Source organism: Suricata suricatta, chromosome 9, assembly GCF_006229205.1.
Source record: "Suricata suricatta isolate VVHF042 chromosome 9, meerkat_22Aug2017_6uvM2_HiC, whole genome shotgun sequence".
In the NCBI taxonomy this organism is placed as follows: domain Eukaryota; kingdom Metazoa; phylum Chordata; class Mammalia; order Carnivora; family Herpestidae; genus Suricata; species Suricata suricatta.
In genome coordinates, this window is record NC_043708.1 from 30,881,180 (window position 1) to 30,904,155 (window position 22,976).

At 40.5% G+C, this 22,976-nt stretch overlaps 1 protein-coding gene across 10 annotated transcripts in view; it reads right to left on the minus strand.

The window, feature by feature from the left end:
* EXD2 (exonuclease 3'-5' domain containing 2) overlaps window positions 1-22,976 on the minus strand; it is a 52,410-nt gene that overhangs the window by 23,283 nt on the left and 6,151 nt on the right. For all 10 annotated transcript variants that reach the window (XM_029950257.1, XM_029950261.1, XM_029950256.1 and 7 more), the window contains exons 2-4: window positions 16,439-16,809; window positions 7,804-8,060; window positions 4,705-4,831 (exon numbers count right to left, since the gene is read on the minus strand). In XM_029950257.1, coding sequence (XP_029806117.1) covers window positions 4,705-4,831; window positions 7,804-8,060; window positions 16,439-16,762 — 708 coding nt within the window. In that variant the 5' untranslated portion in view covers window positions 16,763-16,809. The remainder of the gene's footprint in view (window positions 1-4,704; window positions 4,832-7,803; window positions 8,061-16,438; window positions 16,810-22,976) is intronic.

Consider the following 22,976-nt stretch of genomic DNA (forward strand, 5'->3'; position numbering starts at 1 on the left):
GCTTAAACTCACATCTCTGAGATCCACAGTCACATGCTCTACTGAATGAGCCAGCCAGGCACCCCAATTTGTGTACTTTAAATGGCCGAATTTTACTGTATGTTAGTGATACCTTAATAAAATTGGAAAGAAAGAATGAAGGAAGGAAAGAGAGAAAGAAAGAGAGAGAGAAAGAAGGGAAGAAAAGAAAGAAGGAAAGAAGGAAGGAACCAAGACACAAAGAAATGACTACTCAGGGTCACAGAAAGTCAGAAACAGCTACAAAAAACAAATTCAGATAATTTGACTCCCAAAACCCTTTCACAGGAAGGATGTTAACCTTAAGGTACCAGTTGTGCTAAATCTTTCCAATAACAACATTTTTGAAGGGTGAACAAGCAGTGACTGGCTCGGCAAACAAGAGAAGGCTTAAGCCTAGGACTACAGTAAGCCAAAAATCCAAGAATTAAGTTAATTTGTGCCACAGAGAATGGCAAAGCATAAGGAATGGGAAGCACCAGGTATCTGTGAAAGTAAGGGTACAAGCAGGGGTGAGAACATGTAGATAACGGGAAAATCTCCATAAAGAACACTTAGAACCAGGGACATCTGGGTGGTTCAGTTGGTTAGATGTCCAACTCTTGATTTCATCTCAGGTCATGAACTCAAGCCCCGAACTGAGCTCTGCACTGACGGCAGGAGCCCACTTGGGATTCTGCCTCCCTCCCTCTCTCTCTCTCTGTCCCTTCCCGGCTTGCTCTCTCTTTCTCAAAATAAAAATAAACTAAAAAAAAAAAAAAAAAAAGAACCCTAGATCTTTATACCACAGGGCTGGCAATTACTCCTTCTGTAACCCTCCAAAGAGTAAAAGTTTAAGTCATATAATGGGCTAACTCACAGAGGATCTGGATCTAGTAACACCAGCTCTGGTGCAGGGTGGGGCCAAAGTGTCATCTGAAAGAGGAATTATGAGAAAGTCTACATAATGACTGGCAAAATCCAGCACCTTTCCCCACTCAGCTAGCACAATATAAGCAGAGGGGCTTATACCCTTTAGGCAGAAGATTAGTTGGTTCATCTCTGGAGAAACTGAGTAGCCTGAGAAAAAAAGATTTCCAGTTACTGACACATGACTATAACCTGTAGGTACTAATAATAAAGCCCACTGGCCCAAAAGTCCTGGCCATATTTGCTGTGTTCTCAATCCATTTTTTAAAATTCAAATTTAAGGGGCGCTTGGGTGGCTCAGTAGGTTAAGCATCTGACTTTGGCTCAAGTCATGATCTCAGTTTGTGGGTTTAAGCACCGCATCAGGCTCTCTGCTGACAGCTCAGAGTCTGGGGCCTGCTTCAGATTCTGTCTCCCTCTCTCTCTGCCCCTCCCTCTATGTGTGCTCTGTTTCTCTCTCAAAAATAAACACTAAAAAGTTAAAATGTAAATATCATTCTCTGTATTTTCTGAGATCTCCCTAAGCATTATGTTCATAATTACAGCAAAAAATAAACATTGTTAAAGCATGAATAAGAAATGTTGGAAATTCTGAATTCTCACAATAAGGATCACAAATTTGGTTTCAAATTTGATAGTAATTAACTTTTCCTCCCTAACTTTTTATTTTTAAAGTTTTCAAAATCACAGAAAAGTTAAAATAATAATAATGCTACCTGACATTCATAATTATCAACATTTGTTTTATCTCTTTACAATATGGACACCACACACCTTTTTTTTGGTTGAACACATTTGAACATTAAGTTGCATTATGGTACTTCGTCTCCAAATACATCAGTGTGTACTTCTTAAGAACAAGAATGTTCTTCTACATAATCACACTATTAACCACACCCAAGAACTTTAACAGTGGGGCAAAACACGAAAATATACAGTTCTATTCTAACATCTCCAATTGTTCCAAAAATGTCTTTTACAGATGGTGTAAGATTCAGGATTTTTTTTTGTCTTTATTATTTTATTTTGAGAGACAGACAGAAATTGAGTGGGGGAGGGGCAGCGAGAGAGGGAGTCAGAAGCAGAAGCAGACTCCAGGCTCTGAGCTGTCAGCACAGAGCCCGACACAGGGTTCAAACCCACAGACTGTGAGATTATGACCTGAGTTGAAGCCGGACGCCTAACCGACTGAGCTACCCAGGCGCCCCATGATTCAGGATTTTTAACAGACTTGCAGAATTGTGCGACCATTCACTATAATCAATGTTAGAACACTTTCATCACCTCAAAAAGAAACCTTATACCCATTAGCAGTCATCCACCACTTCTCCCAGCCCAGGAAACCATTAATTTATTTTCTGTGTCTATAGATTTGTATATTCTGAAACATTTCACAAAAATGGAATCATGCAAAATGTGATCTTTTGCAACTGGCTCCTTTCACTTAGCATAATATTTTCAAGACTCATCCCTGTCAGAGTATGTATCATTTTTAGTAGTGACTAATACTCCATTGTAAAGCTGTGCTATATTTTATTTATGCATTCATCAGCTGATGCGCCCAATTAGCTTTTTTTTTTTTAATGTTTTTTATTTATTTTTGAGACAGCGCAAGCAGAGGAGGGTCAGAGAGAGAGGGAGGTACAGAATCTGAAGCAGACTCCAGGCTCTGAATTAGCTGTCAGCACAGCGCCCGATGCGGGGCTCGAACCCACGAACCGTGAGATCATGCCCTGAGCCTAAGTCAGAGGCTCAAACGACTGAGCCACCCAGGTGCCCCTCATCAGCTTTTAAATGTGTCCTTAACTATGAATGGATAGCCAAGGATCTAAACATTTAAGAAAAATATTTAATATGAAAGTCAAAGACCAAATCAAACCTTTCAAATAAGGAACTCAGAGGAAAACAAAGCAATACAAGAAGCTGAAGAAAATCTCGGAAATCTTTAATATTCTAAGATAATAGAAGACACTATATCCATTAAACAAAAACTAAGTTATTTTAAAAGTGGATATTCAGAGGAGGCCAAGAATCTTTTGTCACTTAACATTGTGATAGGAATAATTAAAAATTCAATAGAAATGTTAGAAGACAAATTTGAGGAAATTTCCCAGAAGATAAAACAAAAAATAGAGATAGAAAAATCAGAGAGAAAATATTTTTCTTAGGCAATCAACTGATCAATTCAAGGGTCCAATATCCAAATAATATGAGTTCTAGAAACAGAAGGGAGGGATATTTACCAAGACATATTATGAGAATAAATCTCTGAACTAAAAGACATGAGATTCCAGATTGAAAGGGTCCACTGAATTCTAATGCTATAATGGAAAAATAGCCCATACTAATTTATATCATCATGGATTTTAATAACCAAGAATAAAGTAAAGATTTTCCAGAAAGAAAAACAAGTGACATGCTCAGTATCAATACTGGAAGCTATAAGACAGGGAACATTACCTTCAAATTTCTGAAGGAAAATGATTTTCACCCTAAAAAATACTGTACTCTGCCAAACTATCAGGCAATAGAGGGAAGCCAATATCTTTTCAGACAGGTAAGGTGTCATAAATTAACTTCCCATGCTCCCTTTCTTAATATACCCCAAGATAAGAAAGGGAAAAGATACGGAATTTGGAAGACAGAGGATCGCTACAGAAGAAAGGGGAAGGGAATCCCCAGGCTGAGGGTAAATGCATGTTCCAGGGTCACAGCTAGGCAGCAGGGCTCCGGAAAAGGGCGGGGTGACAAAGGGCTCTGGAAGGGACAGCTCCAAGGGAAAGCAAGGGGAGTAAGTTTCCTCCTGCATCTGAACCAGTCAAGAAAAGATGGAGGGTTTCATTAAAAAGAGTCTGGGGTTGAAAGAGTTAACAGAGATACAGACAACAAAGCAAACAGAAGCACAATTATTACTCCTAGGAAAACAAAAAGTTGTGTAAGGAAAAAACTTAATTGCAGCTTATTATGTGACTCAGCTATAAATAAAATCAACCTAAGTAGATATTAATCTGATAAAAATGATGATTTACCTATATTGGAATGATGGAAAAGGAACTCAGTATTTGGGGACAGAGGAAACGCAAGAGTACTAAATCATGTCTTTCACAGTAAGAAGTCAGAAGACAGTATAAAAATAAGAAAGAGTAATATATGCACATAATTTAAAAACATAATGGTAATTATCAGAAATACATGGAATTGGTTGCCACTGAGGGGGAGGAAGACAAGGAACTACCATTTCTTATAGTAAGTTTTATAACACTTTGGTTTTCTAATTATGCATTTGTATTCATCATTTAAAAAATCACATTTTCTGAAATACCTCCTGCCATATAGTAAATGCTCAAAAACAAAAACAAAAACAGAATAGGGACTCTTACTGTATTTAAGTACCATTTATATACGATAGAACAGTTATCTTCAATGAGTCTATTTTAAAGTATCTCCACCCAATATTTATATTTGAAGATTACAATTTTGAAAACAACTATCCCTCGTAAACAATGGCTCTTCCATTCTGTGACTACTCTGATGAGAAGCACCTGGTCCTCAGGGCGCCTGGGTGGCTCAGTTGCACAAGGGTCCAGCTCTTGATCTTGGCTCAGGTCATGATCTCATGGTTCGTGAGACTGAGCCCCACGTAGGGCTCTGTGCTGACAGCATGGAGCCTTCTTGGGATTCTCTGTCCCTCTCTCTGCCCCTCCCCTGCGCACTCACTTGTGCTCTCTCTCGAAATAAATAAACTAACAAACTTAAAACAAACAAAAAAACAAGTACCTGGTCCTCTGCAAGATTCTCAGCGTCCCAGTTGCTGCAGCGAAGCAGAAGGGACTTGTCAAGTGGAAAGTTCAAAACCGTCTCGGCAAGTGATTTCAGGCTGAGCCCATTACAGATCAAATTGTTTCTACAAGGAAATAAGTCATGTATTAAAAAGCGGCAAAAGAAGAACAGGCAAATCAAAAGAGACATATACATGGCCAAAAATGGATGGTACTCAATCTTACTAGGCATCAAAAAAATAAAATAAAAATTATATACAATTTATCAGATTGCAAAGATTTTTAAAAATAATGATATCTACTATTGGTGGAGCATGAAGAATCAGTCTGATCTAAAATTCATGAACTGTCCATTTTTACAATCTTTATGGAAAATAGTTTAACAAAAAATAGTTATCAAAATTTTGACCATGAAAATTCTCTGGTTTGAGAGTTCCACTTCTAGGAATTTATCCTAAGGGTAAAGGTCATAAAATGATCTTCACTGCAGCACTATTTATAGTAGCAAAGGATTGGAAACAATGTAAATGCCCATCAACAAAAGACTGGTTAAATATCTATGCAATTAAATTCCATACAGCTATTAAAAAAAAGATAATAGTAGGGGACTCCTGGTGGCTCAGTCGATTAAGTGTCTGACTCTTGATTTCAGCTCAGGGCATGATCTCACAGTTTGGGAGTCTGAGGCCAACATTGAGCTCTGCGCTGGCAGTGTGGAGCCTGCTTGGGATTCTCTCTCTTTCCCGATCTCTCTGTCCCTCCCCTGATCTCTCTCTCTCTCTCTCTCTCTCTCTCAAAATAAACAATCTTTAAAAAAAAAAAAGATGTGGATCTATATTGACGTGAAAAGATGTCCATGACAGGGGCACCTGGGTGGCTCAGGTTGAGGTCTGACTCCGGTTCAGGTCATAATCTCACATTTCTGGAGTTTTGAGCCCACATCAGGCTCGCCACTGTCAGCATGCAGCTTGCTTTGGATCCTCTGTTCCCTCTCTCTGTCTCTCCTCCACTCATGCTCTCTCTCTCTCAAAAATATGTACAATAAACCCTTAAAAAAAAAAAAGGAATAGGGTGCCTGGGTGGCTCAGTCAGTTAAGCATCTGACTTCAGCTCAGGTCATGATCTCATAGTTCCTGGGTTCAAGCCCCACATCAGGCTCTGTGCTGACAGCTCAGAGCCTGGAGCCTGCTTTGGATTCTGTGTCTCCCTCTCTGTCTGCCCTTCTCCCACTCACACTGTCTCACTATCTCTCAAAAATGAATAAACATTAAAAAGAAAAGATGTCATTGACCTATTAGATAAGTAAAAAAGATCGTGGGAGAAAACATATGTTGTGGTTCACGTTAACATATACACCACATAACAGATGTGTGTGTGACTCTAGGCAAGAGAGAGACAAAGCAAAAAGGGATAACTAGAAAGATATCAATCATATGTGAGTGATATTTTTTCTGGCTATGGGATTTATGGTGATTATGGACCTTCTCTATATTTGAATTGGCTAGTGTTCACATAATTGCTTTTCAAATTTGAAAAAGTGATAATGCTATTTTCATTGGGCAGATGAAGGCACAAAAAAACCCAAATAACCTTTCGACCCTTCAAACACTTTCTAATTAAAATAGCTGCAGGGTGGTGGAAAAAATTAATTTGTCCAAGGATTGGAGATTCTAAACAGGAAATAAGTGTGAAATTAAGAACACACTGGTCTACACAAGCGGAGGTCACATCCTGGCCGCCAGGTGCAAGACTAGAAGTCGTAGAGCAGGAAGCCTGGCAGTTGGGGTGCACGTCACGGTTACGACATGCAGGACTCCCTCAGGTCCTGGAGGAAACCGAATCCTTACAATGGTGAGAAGAAGGAAGGCTTTCTGGACTCTTTACATAGTTTACCTCATGTAATCCACACACCAGTCCTGGGAGGAGGGAATATAATCATTGCTACAGAAGAAGGAAGTGAGGAACACAAAGGCTCCGTAACTTGCCTGAGGTCACACAGCTGGTAAGTGGCCAGCACACAGCCTGATCCAGGGTCAACTCTGCTACTGGGGCAGCTGGGTGGTTCAGTCAGTTAGGTGCTGGACTTCAGCTTGGGCCATGGTCTCTTGGTTCATGGGTTTGAGCCCTGAGTCAGCCTCTGCGCTGTCCGCATGGAGATGGCTACAGATCCTGTCTCCCTCTCTCTTGAACCCACAAACCGTGAGATCATGACTTGAGCCGAGGCCAGATACTTAACCGACTGAGCCACCCAGGCACCCCTACCATAAATATTTTAATGTATTTCTTTAAAAAATTACAAGAATCTTATTTACATAAGCCAAACTACTGAACTAAAATTTCATTTTATACTAAAAAATTATGATAAGAGACTTTAATCAGGCCTCCTCTTAGTTTATCAGATCCTCCTAACTTAATGTCAGTGTCATCGGAGGGACAGAGAGAGGCTGCCTCACTCCACATTCCTGACACGAGGACCTGTATACATACATGAGAAGGTAATTCCAACTCCCTGAGAAACAAGGTAGGGTAGAATTTCTATAAGAACAGATTTCAAGGGAAAGGGAAATCTCTCTTCCTCCTCGTAAAGGATTAGGTCGACCACCATTTTTTGGCCTAACACAGGGTCTGCGAACTCAAATGCTGATTTATTAGGATGAGTTGAACAGAACAGGTGCATCTCAAGAGGCCAACTGCTTCCCGGCAACTGTTACCACCTAGAACCGTTTGACCTCCCATAGTCAAGCCATCTGATTTTTCAAAGTCCAAAATATAGACTTTTACATTAAATCTGGATTTAAATGAGAAATCCTCATATATATCATATGGGAAAAAAACAAACTCTGTGGTCCTAACTAGCCAGTGGGCCATCAGCTTACAACCTGTGGTGGCACCGTATCCATGTTTCATCTGAGAAAAACCAATCCTGGGTAACTCAAGTCTTCTCAGAAACTGGAATACTTCTTCACAAGTTCGTACAGATCTCAGAAGCCTTTAGGCTTCTAAAAAATGTCAGGTGCTTCATTAGCGTTCTCAGTAATCCACACATCTTGCCAAATGTGTGCAGCTACAGGAACAGAAGCACTAATACAAAGCATACCTCTGCCTCATCGCTAGGTGCCGGAGGTCCACGCACCCCTTGACAGCAAGGCCGTAGTCCTGCAGCAGCTTGCTGGCGTCTTCTAAACACCCTACTCCAACTTTTAAAACAGTGCCATCTGCCAAAATGTCCAACAGTGTTTTTGGTAGCGTTTTTCCTCCATGGATCAGCTTTGGCAAGCGGACCAAGACGCAGAAGCCACTGGAGGAGGCCATTTGAAGGAGTGACAGGGGACTGGCTTTGCCTTCCGAATTCACCTGCAACAGAGGAAAACAGGGCCACAGTTCATGCCCTCCCACAGCACCAAGTACAACATGACATTGGCAAGAAAAAGTCTAAGAAGTAATTCTTTAACTTCCCAAAGGACACGGCTGGCCGAAATTTGGTTTAAATCGAAGGAGGAGCCAATGCTAACAAGCACAAAGGACTTTGTGAAGCACCAGCCTAAACATAGGTCACCGAGGGCTCAGTGTGAGCCTGAAATGTGAGCAGTCCATGAATGGTGACACAGAGGAGTGGTGGCCAAGTCACGTGAAACATGCTGGTTTTGAAAGCCCAGGCGAAAGAAAGATTAAGAAGAAGAGCCCCAAATATGAACACACTGTTTTCATTACCCAGACTCCAACACGCATGCTAGTGACTCTCCTCATTTACCTTATCATTGCTGCCTCAAGCCCCAATTTTTGAAAAGAGGCAGGAAATACAGTACCAGAAGTAAGTGGTACCTGCCAATATAATAAATCCTGGTAGCCCAAGGTGCTTTCTCACGTTTTATGATCACAAATTGTGCTAAGAAAAAAAAATGTATACTGAGCCTAAGCTAGGATCCTTATATCTTAAGAGATGAAAATAACTTTTTATATTAACTGATCTAGTTTTAATCTTTCTGAGGTAACAGATAAGTTGGAGACAAAAGCTGAAAGCTAAGAAGTCATTCCCAGAAAAATTTACATGCAAAACTCACAATAATAAAAAGTCCCCTAAAGCTATCCACTGAACCCAGGTTAAACATCCAATAAATTCCAATCCCTCTTTTTTCAGGACAGGAAATTTAGGACCTACAGGTGAAGCAGTTTGCCTGAATGAGGAGGGATAATGACAACGTTAGGACTAGAACTCAAATTCCCAGATTTGGAAGGGCAGCTCTCAACCAAGATTCATTTGTACCCCCCTCCCACACCCCAAGGGCATCTGATGATGTCTGGAGAAATGTTTGGTTCCCACAACTTGGGGGCAGGTACACAAATATCTAATAGATAGAGGCTAGAATGCTACCAAACATCCTACAATGTACAGGACAGCCTCTCATGACAACGGATCATGTCCCCAGAATATTCACAGCGGGAGACCCTGCTCTGGACAATGCAGTTCTCCCATGGCCGTGTATCAGAGCATTGCACCAGGTGCCCCCGTGGATATGAGGCTGTATAAGAGAGGGAACCTGCCTCAGGGAATAGAACCTTATAGATAGGGTACAATCCACACAAATTGCATGGTAAATACCAAAGGAGTGATTCGAAGTATCACAAGTAATCAGAGGTAGGGTATTTCAGAGTGGAGGCCACCAAAACCACAGAAAGTAAAGAGTTAAGATCACAGAGCTGCTGTTAAAAACAAAATCCAGACAGTCCTTGTCTTTGACTTCTACTTCACTAAGTAAAATCATGGCCCAACTCAAAAACGCTTAGGATTTCCCTTCTCATGCAGTGCTTTATCGATAAGGGTTATTTCCATATCTTCAAGTAAAAGTATGCCAGTTTGATTTCTAATGCATCTATTTCTTAGGGCTTAGCCAGGGTCAGAAAAGATCTATAAGAAACGTGACTACTGGTTTCTGTTCTATAATGATTCATCCAGATGTGGCTAAATTACTAAATTATTAGTGAGGAATTCCCTTCCTCTGTATAGCAACTCTCCAAGAAAAAGCTATACATCTCTTCTAATATTTAGCACTGTTAATTTGACATAATACTCATTGTAAATTCCTAAGGCTGGATCTCTGTACATCTTTTCAGTTGTGTTTCATTGTCTAAAATACTTTAAATAAATAATGAGATAGTAAGTTGTCTTTTTAATACTGTTTCTGGATTTTGCTTAAGATCCAATATATTGCATAAAGTTTTTCCACTAGCAATTCAAATGTTATGATTCCAATAGATACCCAATTTATATTGAATGTGTAATTGGAAGAATAATGCATTTAGCAGAGTCAATTTAGCTTAAAGAATCAGATATTTAATCTAGCCTTTATTTCTCCTGATCCATAGTCCGACACGTTATCCACTGCGCCACTGGGCCGCCCCTAGCCTTTATTTCTCATATTTTCCCCTTTTGCTTCCCAGTATCTTTTTGCCTTGACATCACTTACTACTTATGGGAAAACAATGGAATCCTTGACTTACCAACATTGTATTTAATAAAACAACAAAAAAGACATTTAAATTTCATTAGCATTATTTAATCCAGTGTTCTGATTTTTGTTTTTTAGATTAGTCAACTTATAAAAATGTCTGTGACATACATAACATGTATACATATGCATGTATACATTACCAACATGTAATACTATACTAATATGTCACAGACAATATTAAACATACACAAAAGTAAAAACTTTTAATGAATGATGCCATCAAGCATCAAAATTTGGACAAAATTTCTGTATGGAATCTTTTTCTGTATTCCAGTGGTTCACTTAGAGAGCACTGGTTTAAAGAGTCTCTTTTCTGGAAAACCCATTTTGGCTTCAGGATTCTTAAAAGTCCAGAGCTGATCAAACTTTCTGTAAAAGCCCGCAATTCTTTAAATGACCCCATGATGGCAGCAGAGAGTAAAGAATGATCTGGGACTGTCTTCTGGGCTTGAACAGATTAACTAATAAGCATCCTTAGTCTGTAGAGTTTATGTTTCAGTTAATTTAGACCATGGCTTTGAGACATGAATGAGCTTATCCTGTTCAAGTGGCAGAATAAAGGTTTAATGAGGCTAGCAAGTAACAATAGGAGGATTAAAAAAAAAAAAAAACGGAGGATGGGAAGAGAAGAGGAGACAAACAGGTGCTGAGAGAGGCCAGAGCATTTAAGTCCCTACGGACAGGTAAGTAATTAAGACCCCTCGGTTTTACTGAAAGCAATGAAAGGGTTTTAAGCAGAGGACTGATATGATCTGATTTTCATTTTTAAAAGTTCACTTTGGCTACTCTATGGGGGAGGGACTGTAGGTGCACAAGAGTCCAAGCTGGGGGGCCAGTCAGGAGGGTACCACAAAGGTCTACATGAGAGACACTTGAGGCTTGGGCTAGGGTGGGAGCAGAGGAGAAGTAGACGGATTAATCTACTACTGAGGGTTAATACTAAGGGAAAGGGAGGAGACCTCCAGCAGGCTTGATGAACAATGGGCCTGTAGAACAATGCTCTCTGGAAAATGATCTTCACTTCATTCAATCTTTGTTGCACCAATTATTTGCACCCAGTGAGTGAGGACATCTGTAGCCAGAGACTCTAAAAAAAAAATCAGGCAGGAGCCAGAGGCCAGAAAGAGAAACAATGTCAATCGCCACCTTCCCAAGAGAAAGGCTTTAGCTTCTCAAATATGACAGAAATCTCACGCACAAACGATTACACGTACTTGTACATGAGCACAGGTAATTCAGGGGGCTGTGGAAGCCCACACCTCTATCTGGTAGCATGCTATGTCATTTCTGCAATCACCTCTCTGAATTTCCACATATGTTGCCACTGAAGAACCTCAGCATACCCTAATTGCCTGTCTGTGTCTGACTTTCAATCCTATCATTTCTATTGGTCAGCCCTTAGTGAGGAGGATGTCTCCCTGATTTCTTAAAGGTAGAGAAGACTAAGGATAATCCAAGTTTGGGAAGAAAACTCAAAAGAGCTCTGTTAGGAACATGGTAAGTTTGAGATGACTATTAGCCATTGAAGGAAAGACATCAAGCAGACAGGTGGATATAAAAGGGTAGAGCTGTATTTTAAAGAGTCATCAGCATATCAATGGTATTTAAAGCTATAAAGTAGATGAGAGCACTTAAAAGAATGCTGACTGGGGGACATAAATTTGTGGTCCACGGACACATGTGCTGATCCACAGACATGTTTAATATTATCATTATTTTGGTGTCCATGTATTTAAAAAACTTGTACCAAAATTTAAAAATTAGTAAAGTTCACACTTTTAAAAAATCTCTTTACAAAAACCTCTTTAAAGAACTGGGTGATCTGGCAACACTTGGCTTGAACTATATAGCAGCTACCTCACTTATACGTAGCATGAATTCCTTAACCCACCATAATATCTTCTCAATACTGAAGCCAACTGTCATTTTCCATTTGCCATTGTTTGTACACCACTGTTTCTCTAATAAATAGAAATATTTCTTAGGATCCATATCTCTATTAAAACTAGGACAATAAAAGATAGATCACAGAGGCCCTGTATTTAAAGAAAAAAAGGGAGGAAGCATATTTCCTTATAAAATGCAAACATTCAAAAATGCAAACAATTGCTCCACATCATTCCTCTGTATTTCCTGGCCGGACTTTGTAGGCATGTGAGTTTGCAACTCCTGGGGTGGACAGAGAAGAGACTAAGCCTAAGCCACCTCCATATTTAGAAGTGAGGTGAAAAGGAGATCAGAACAAGAAAAAGAGGGAATAACAGTATGATAGGAAACGGAACAGTGTGAAGGCATGAAAGCCAAGAGGAACGTCTTATGCCGGAATTGTGCAGGTGTTTTTGACAGCTAGAATAACACTGGATTATTAAATAAGTGTCCACCTGATGTTCCTGGGATGGAGCCCCACATCGGGCTCTGCACTATCAGCACAGGGCCTGCTTGGGATTCTTTCTCTCCCTCTCTCTCTGCTCCTCCCTGCCTTGTGCACACACCCACTCTCTCTAAAAATAAACAGGCATTAAAAAATGGTTTGGTAAAAATAATTCGACAGTACCAAATAAATAAAAAAAAAATCTGATGGTACCAAAAAAATAAACAAAAAGAAATAAAAATCTGACAGTACCAACTGATGAGATACAAAGACAGCGAGAGGTTAAATCAGTACAACCACTTCTGAAAACGACTGGATGGATGGCTATGCTCGCACAATGCTCATCGGAGGGTGTATCGGTTAAAACCGCCTTGGCAAGCAGTGTGGCATTACCCATATAAGTTAAGCATACACACAATTCCATAATGCAGGACTCCACTCCGAGATACATACGCCCAGTAAGAATGAGTCCATAAATTCACTTCAACATTGCCTGTAAGAGCTCCAAACCACAAACTCAAATGTCCATCAATATTAGAATGGATGAAATGAATCATGATATATTTATACAAGGGATTACTATACGGCAAAGAATTACAGTCACACACACCATAGATAAATCTCATAATGTTCAGCAAAAGAAGTCAGACACAAAGAATACACAGTTGACAGTTTCACATATATTAAATTTAAAAAGCAGGCAAATCTAAATTACAGCGCTTAGGGATACATGCACAAGTAGTAAGTGTATGAAGAAAAACAAGAACGTAAATACTAGGGAATCAGGATAATGATAACTGTTGGAGGACAACGACTGTCCGGGTCAGGAGGGGAGCTTCCGGGGTGCTGGCAGTCTTCTATTTCCTGGCCTCCTTTCTAGTTACACAGCTGTTCTCTTTAGATAAATCACTTAGCTATTTTCGTTTCAGGCACTTTTCTTGATGTGTTTTATTTCACAATAAAAAGGTTAAAAAAAAAAAGACTTCAGGGGCAAGTAAAACAGATTAGACAAAACTAAATAAAGAAAAAGGGGACAGTAAAAGAGACCTAAAGAAACTGCACAGAATGAATCCATAGAGACTGTTAAATATAAAAGAGATTACCAGACATGTAGGATAGCATAAAAAGTTGAGAATATAACTGATCAGATTACAGCAATGAAGAAGGAAGAGGAGAGAGATGACCACAAAGAAAAGGCGGGGGGCGGGGGGGGGGGGTTGGAAGAGAAGAAGAACAAACAGGGTAAAGACAATCTTCAAAGAGAATTCACAAATTGACACAAGAGTGGTACTTGGGTGGCTCAGTCCGTTGAGTGCCTGACTCCCAATTTCAGCTCACGTCATGATCTCACCATTGATGGGTTCAAACCCTGCATCTGGCTCTACACTGATGGCATGGAGCCTGCTTGGGATCCTCTCTCTCTTTCTGCCCCTCCCCCACTCACGCATTCTCTGTCTTTCTCAAAAATAAGTAAGTTAAAAAAAAAAAGAAAATGCAATGATTTAAGATAATAATAATAATAAAATAAAAATTGATAGAAAGATACCAATCCTCATTTCCACCTATCTCTCACAATCCCATGTTGGAAATACAGAAAGAACACTTAGCCTCATCATACTGCATCTTCAGAACCACAAACTCAAAGTGGAGATCTTAAAAGGAGCTACAGAAAGTTAGATTACCTATAAAGAATCAACACTTAGACTGATAGTTATTTTAAACAGTAACAACAGAAGCCGGGAGACAATGGAATATTGTCTTGAAAATGATGATAAATTACCAAGCTAGAATTTTTTATCTTTGTAGTGAAAAGATCTTTCTTTCAAGATTAAGAGCAAAATAAAGATACTTTCAAAACAAGAACAATGACAATTAGTTTAATGAGCCTTGAAGAAATAAACCTCTAAAGAATGACCTTAAAGAAAATGATCCTAAAAAGGTCTGAGACATAAGGAAAAAATGAGAAAGAAAAAGGTAAACATTTTGGTAAATCCAAACAAATACTTGCTGTATTAGACAAGAACAAAAATGATCACTAAACAAGCACACAAAAGTGAATAAAAGAGAATGGGAGGAGTGCTTGGGTAGCTCAGTTGGTTAAGCATCTGACTTCGGCTCAGGTCGTGATCTCACAGTTGGTGAGTTCAAGCCCCGTGTGGGGCTCTATTCTGACAGCTCACAACCTGGAGCCTGCTTCAGATTCTGTGTCTCCTTCTCTTTCTGCCCCTCCCCAGCTCATGCTCTGTCTCTCTCTCTCTCTCTCTCTCTCTCAAAAATAAATAATCATTAAAAATTTAAAAAAAAAGAAAGGGAAATACAAATGGAGAGACCAAGAAATAGTTTTCTTCCTAAAGCTTTTATGTGGCAGCAGACAGGGAAATGCAATCACACCTAAAGACGTGGCATCCAGCATGAATTCATACTTATCCAAAGCCAAAATGAAGTGGGTTTTGGATTATTTGCCACTTCGGCTTGTCCACATCTCAGCCACGGTAATTACACATTATTATTAAATCAACTGCTGTTACTGACCACACGCTTCGGACTCCCTGCTGCTACAGTTATATCTCATTTAGTTGGAAAATCAAGGCATTTGGCAAAAGTGAATGTTCCTAATCTACTAAAGCTCACTGCTCAGTGATGTTTTCTTCTATTACTGTTGGACTAAATATTCCTGAAATGATACAATTTCTTATACAGAAGAGACCAGAAGTGTCCTCTCCCGTCCGCTGGTCCATGCTCACGGGTAGAAACAACTATTACTGCTGATATGATGAAACAGCTTGAGCAGGTTTAAGGCCCTGTGTGACTACCAAACCCTCCCCACACTGTCCAGTGTTCCCGTGGTCATCCCTGGCATCTGGCAGGCCCCCTACCATTCTGTGACCCGATTTTGTGGTGACCATTCTGCTTAGGGCCCCTCTGATTACATTTCCTGGCTGTAGGCCATATTCTACAGATCCAGAAGACCTGTATCAGATAAGACAACCACCAACAAGAAATGATAACTACAATTTATTTATAGTTTTTGTAACATATTCTGTTTCAAGGAGACTAAAGTTCACTCTGGATCAGAATGCGGGAGGAAGAGATGCATCCTATGATCCTCATTACAACTATGTAACAACTCTCCCCAAAGAAGACTTAGAAAAATTAACCAGATGGTTAGGAGAGCCTTGGGCTCAACTGGTGGCTACCTTTTTATGCCTTTCTCCTATCTGTAAAGTGAAGGTAACAACAGAATCTTCCTACATGGGATTTACTGTGGAAATGAAATGAGATGCTACAAACAAACGGCAAAGCCCTGGCTGAGAGCAAACAGTATTTCAAACTTTATTGTGATCTCTTGAGATGCTACTTTGTGTAATAATTCCCATTTAAATAGACTTCCTTAACTAACTTCTCCATGGCATCCTTATGAAACACCATTAAAAATATTAAAGTAGCTAGTATTTAATGAGCACTTATTATATGTGAAAATCATGCTGCACCCTTTATAGAGCTTGTCTACTTGAATTCTTTGAAAGGCTCTGGGAGAGAGCTACCATTACATCCCTATGATAAACAAGTTCATGGGCCTCTGGGGGGGGTAAGTAGCTTGTCCGAGGTCACAGAATAAGTAAGTGGTCACAATGGGACTTGGACAGATCTGTCTCACTCCAGACCGCACGATTATAAGCACTCTCCTCTCCTGACAAGAGAAGCAGTTTCTCCTTCTGCTAAATTCTATTTATGAGCTAGTTGAGAACAAGCGAATTCTCCTTTAATCTTATCCTCTACTTGACTATTCAAGGTCCCTAGTTAGAAAAGCAGACAAGATTTGCATGGTTTATTTTTGCTTTTTAACTTACCCACTCACAGTCAATTCCAAGTACTGGGAAATCTTCTAACTCACTCCGAAGCAAGGGCTCGATGTGGTCCCATTCTGCTGCCTGAGACACAGTCACCACCTTGGCTTCGAGGATCCTCCTCTCCCATGAGGCTCCGGGGGCACCAGAGCACAGATGGTCTTCGGCTGGGGGGTGCTGCGTCCTCCCTCCCGGGGCTTGCTGCTGCCAGGAGTCAAGGCTTGCTTTGCTCCTCCTGCGGCGCTGGATGCCCCTCCACAGGACAAACCCCCCCACGGCCACACCGACGAGGGTGGTCACTGTCAAAGCCGTTAAGTACCTAGACATCTTCAACTGTTTTATGGTTTAGGAAAGCATATCAGTAATCCCGTAATCTGCAAAACAAATGGTGACGATATATTTATATACAGAATTTAAACCTATATTGAAATGCATTTTCCCCTAAAAAGTGCTCCACTTATAATCCATGTGTCCACAAACTAAAAAAAAAAAAAAAAAGAAGAAGGTACAAATTTCCACATGGAATAAGTGATATTTAACTTTTTCATTTTGGAACTTCCTCCACCTTCATTCTCTGCCAAGAAAACGCCCCTGCATTCCACCGGCTGCCCAGCGCTCACTTCATCATGGATTCACAGGGCGTCTGACCATACACATACTTGTATAGAATTTGAAAAACCAAAATTAATTATAATCCTCCTACCCTTAGGTAGCCAGTTATCAGTTCAATGTTCAATTATTTTACACAATTTAAAAAACAGTAAGTATGGCGGATCGCTTCAGTCAGAGAAGCTCCAGGTTACCAGTCTCTGCCATTTTTCCTGTAACAGATGGTTTTCTCCATCTACCTTTTGTTTTCCTAGTTTTGACAGAGAAATGGATATATAGTACTGTTTCTATGCTACTTACATAACAACAGTAAATGTGTAACAACGAAGAGTAAGTGGCTGTTGGCCTCAGTCACACAGAGCAATCGTGGGACAGACACCATTCAGCACAAAGTAATTGATTCCATTTGGGAAGCAAGCCCAGTGTAGCCAGATAACTCCATTATTCAAGCGAAGTCAGGTATCTAAATTTTATGTGAAATGTCACGATTTTTAAGTGTCAGCAACAAATTCACTGTGCCAGCCAAGCAAAAACACCCTGGGCTCCATGCCACCCACCTGCGGACTCTGGATTAAAATCTATTTTGCCCAAGGACACAGTGACCTGCTCAACGCTGCCTACACTTCTCTATGGCAGAGAGTTTCCCACTGAATGTGTACTATTTTTATCATTTTTCAAAGCTTCAATAATAGTTTTTTTAAGTTTATTTATTTTGGCAGGGGAGGGGCAGAGAGAGAATCCCAAGCAGGCTCTGTGCTGATAGCCTGTGGGGCTCGAACTCACAAACCCTGAGATCATGCCAAGATCAAGAGTTGGATGCCTAACCGACTGAACCACCCAGGTGCCCCCATAACAACTATTTTTTAAATAATTTGATCTTTACAACAACCCTGGGCTATAATCATGTAGGCATGGACTAATGGGGAGGGATAAAAAGTGAAATCACACAATTATAACACTCCTAGTGAAAACAATAAAATGGCTGTGTTATTTTTAAAATAGTTACTTTATTGCAGAAGTACTAAGTACTCATGTACTTTCTCCAGTATGTTTACTGAAGGGTGAATGAGATTAAAGAATTTGCACAAATTTCTAGTTAAAATAATCTGAGAAGATGTTTGGAAAAAAACCCTTCCCTTTCCCACTTGAAACAATGCAAAATGCTGGAGAAAACATCAAAAAGATCAAAGTTTAATGCAGATTTAAATTCAAAAAGAAAGGGAAATCATCTGGTGCCAGCAACGGAAAGAGGGAGCCCACAGTGGGTGGGAGACACAGGGCAGGAGGGCAGAGCCCAGGACTCCCAACCAGCCCCAGGGCTAGGCTCTGTTGTCAGTCCTGTGGCCAGGGCACAGCCGGGACCCGGGAAGCACGGCCTTGGCCACGCATAGGAAACTGAGCGGGCTCACCGACCATGGGCCAGGCCAGCCAGCTGCCCACGGCTGAGAGCATGAACAGCGCTCCTCACGAGAAGGCAGACTCTCACACCTGCACTGCGAAGCACTAGAGTGCCCAAATTCACATTACCCTCACAAAAGAAAACTCTAAGTTTTAAAGAAACTACAACTAATGGGGGCCTGGGTGGCTCAGTCGGTTAAGCGTCCAACTTCGGCTGAGGTCATGATCTCATGGTTCGTGATTTCGAGCCCACGTCGGGCTCTGCGCTGACAGCTCAGGGCCTGGAGCCTGTCTTTGGATTCCGTGTCTGCCTCTCTGGCCCTCTCTCGCTCGCCCTCTGTCTCTCCCTGTCTGTTAAAAATAAACAAACATTAAAAAACTGAAAAACAACAAAACTAAAATGAAAACGGTTAGAACTGGTGAATTCTGCTGCAATGTGTATATGTGTGTGTGATGTGTGTTTCTACCACCCAGGAAACATGCAGGACCTCCACAGGCCAGTGGGCCCTAGGAGAGCACTCACAAATGAATCAAAACAAAACAAAAATCAAAAAAGAAACCTTAAAGCCAATAAAAATATTTCCCAGAAGAATCAAACAAAAATATCCATATCTGAAATATGAAAGGAACTTTAATAACACTCAGCAAAATTAAAGAAAATAAAACCTGAAACATGAACAGGAGACAACAAAAAGTAGAAATTCTAGACAGAAAAAATATTTGCTAAAATTGTTTAAAAGTTCAATACTCAATAGGTTAAATAGTAGATCAGACAGAGAGAGTTAGTGAATTGAAGATAAATCTGAGGAACTCACCCAGAGTGTAGCACAGAGAGAAAGATGTAGAAAACATAGCAGAGACATGGAGGACAGACTGAGAATCTCAACGTCCATGTAACGAAGAGCTGGAAGATGGAGGTCATCAGATTTAGTACAGTCCTCTGAGTCCCAAGCGGGATAAATTAAATCTATCCACAGAAAGACTTGGGTAAGTATATTCAAAACAGCTTTATTCATAATAGCCAAACCCTAGAACAAGTCCACTTGGCATCCCACACAATGGAACACTACTTGGCAATAACAAACAGAAACGAGTTACTGATACATGCACGAATTCTCAAATAACATTAGGCTGAGTGAAAGAAGCCAGATACAAAAGAGATACTGTATGGTTCTATTTATATAAAGTTCCAGGACAACTAAAATTAATCTATGGTAGAAAAAAAATCTGGGGGGTAGGGTGAGTTACAGGGAAGAGACATTTAAGCTGAGCACTGAGTATCAAGAAAAGAGCCAGTCATGAAAAATTCTAGGAAAGAACATTTCAGGCAAGAGGGAACTTTCTAGAATTGTGTAACATTCCATGTCTTGATGGGAGCTTGGATTACCCAGGTGTACACATTTGTCAAAATTCAGTGAGATTTCTGATTTTTTTTCTGTTGGCCTACCGATGAATAACTGTGGATTTATTCGCTCTCTTTCTCATCAGACTATAAACCTCATGAAAACAGGGACTTTACCTGGACTCTTCAATACTATATGTCTATACCTATATCTGTATCTAAATCTATATCTACAATCTATATCTATATCCAGCAACTGCCACAGAGCTGATAACAATAAATATTCATTGAATGAATAAAACTCAATTCCAGGTATTGTATTTTATGATAAATGCCTCTATTTCAATCATCATATTACAAAAATCTGTTTATTCCAGTGAAGGAAGTATTCTTCCCCTTACTGAGTGAGCCTTGATGTTATAGAGAAGCATTATGGTTCAATACTGGGCTAGAAGTGAGAAAAATCAGGGGCGCGTGGGCGGCTCAGTCGGTTAAACGTCTTACTTTGGCTCAGGCCATGATCTCACGGCTCATGGGTTCAAGCCCCGCATTGGGTTCTGTGCTGACAGCTCAGAGCCTGGAGCCTGTTTCATATTCTGTCTTTCCCTCTCCCTCTGCTCCTACCCCACTCGTGCTCTGTCTCTCTCTGTCTCAAAAATCAATTAAAAAAAATTATCAGTCTTAGAAGTGAGAAAAATAAAATCTTCTGTTATAAACTGAATGTTTGCACCCCCTCTAAAGTTCATATGGTGAAACTCTATGCCCCAGTGTGAGGCATTAGGACGTGGAGCCTCCAGAAACTGGTAAGAATGAGGCAAGGTCATGAGGGTGGAGGCCCCACGGATGGGATTAGTGCCCTTCGGAAAGCTTGCTTCTCTGTGATCTCTGCCACCCGTGAGAAGTGGAGAGTCTGCCTTCTGGAGGGGGCTCTTACCAGGACCGACCAGGCCGGCAGCCTGATTTGGACTTCCAGGCTCCAGAACTGTGAGAAACATATTTCTGTTTTTTATAATCCACCCACCCTGCGGTGTTCTATTTTTGCAGCCCAAACAGACTAAGATGCGTCTCGAAGGGCATGCTCTGGTATCCAAAGCCGTCAGTGCCTCAACATTTCCCCTGACTGAAGCAATCTGCTATTTTTATTTGTTTTTTTAAAACTGGACACAGTCACTGAACACCAAACTGATAACAGTAGTTACCCTAAGGGTAGTAGACTTATAAATAATTTTGATTTTTTAAATGCTATGCAAGTATGTTTATTTATTCATAATTAGAAAAGTATGAGTTTTTTTAATTCATGATTTTTAAAAGATAGGTTGTGTAAATATCCCACTTAACACTTAAGACATGATTATATTCCTGAAATAAATCACATTCTCAATGAATTAAACAAACATGCTAATATATTCAGGGAGCAGCTTCAGGTAGAGGGTAAGGAGATGGGACCGAGAGTCAAATACCTTGGGTTCAAACCCAGCCCCCGTCACTTGCTTGCTCTCCAACTTGGGCAATTCACTGAACTTCTCTAAATCTCAGTTTTCTCACTGAGAATCACAGTTTCTCTACAACACAGGACTGGTTCAGTTCAATAAATGTCAGTTCTTACTACATACCACAGAACTCCTATTAAAGGAAAACAAAGAATCATCGGGTTAAAATTTAGGAGCCAAATTAAAGTCTTACACAAGTCAAGACTCCTTTCCATGCTAATCTTAACAGATCTTGACCTGGTCTCTATCTGAATACTTCTAGGAACAGAGTTCAGTACTGTAAGAGGAGTTTTTGTTTAAAGTCCTTGCATTTTGCAAGGGTTCCCTACTTAGAAATTGCTTCCTCTGACGTTCAGTCTGGCCTCTGCGTTGACAACAGTGTTTACTTCCTCCTCAGAGCTTGTGAAATATGTGAAGACAGCTCTTACGATTCCCCTTAGAACATTCTTCTTAATCCAAGCAGCCTTCTGTGACCTGGGAAGGTCCTCGCTGTGGGCGGACACTTCTGAACACCTCCAAGTTTGTCGATGTATCCCTTAAAATGTGGCCCCCGGGTCAGTACTCGGTACTTGAGACAGGGGCCAGTCGGTGTGGACGGCACTGGTGTGATCACTTCTGAGTGTCTGGACCCCGTGTTTCATGAATGCTGCACCAAACTATTTGTTTTTGAGTAGAAGAAACCCAGTGGTGGCTCATATGAAGCTTGTGGCAAATTAAAATTCACTGATACCAAACCGAATTCCCCACATTATAGATTTATAATTTACAGTTGGCACTTAAACCCAAAACTTCGTATTTCTTTCTTTTAAATTTCATCTTGTTTCAGCCAAATGTTTCATCCTTTGAGACCCATCTGCATCTTGCTTGGGCATTCCCTCTCGACTTAAACTTCATTTTGCATAGATAAGGGAGTTTTTGTTTTCAGAGAAAGTAACATTTTCTCACGTGTTTTTATTCATTTTTTTTCATTTACTTTTGCCTTTCACACTATCTCCATATTTCATAACATTAAAATAAGGTGACATTAAAGTAGAAAAAGCTTTAAAAAATATTATTGAGGGCTTCCATTAAGAAAGGCTCCCTCAGATATGAGGTTGCCAGGCATATGGTAAAGTTCCACATAAACAAAAGGCCTCACAGGGAAACTGGAAAGAGCAAGCAGGGTACCTCCATTGGAGGGATCTCCTGACAACATTCAAAGAATGTATTAATTCATTTTTACATGGAGAGGTTTTATCCAGGATTTTTTTTTCCAGTCAAAGGATTCTTTCAGCTAACGTTGCGCTGGACTCTAGGTAAAAAGAGTGAAAAGGCACCATCTGCTTTCAGAAACAGGATTCAGAAAAGGAGACGTGTGTGTAGTGAGCGAGTCGCAGTGCAGCGGGAGAGCACCAAGAGCAGAAGCACACCCAGCACAGGGGTGGCAAGAAGACAGGAGAGCTGGTGCCGACAAGAGAAACACTCGCTGGGGGAGAGGGCATCTGAGGCCGGTGCTGTGTTAAAAAATGCACACGGACGGCCCAGGGGCACAGGCAGCTGGCGCACGGCCTCTGGGCAGGGGGCCCAGCGTGTGCGAGGGCACGGACGGCCCGGAGCGGCACGGCATAGGTGAAAAAGTTCAAGCAAACTGAACACGAACTGCTAGTGTAAAATACAGAATTGTGGAGGCTTAGTAAAAAAAAAAACAAAACCAAAGTAAAAG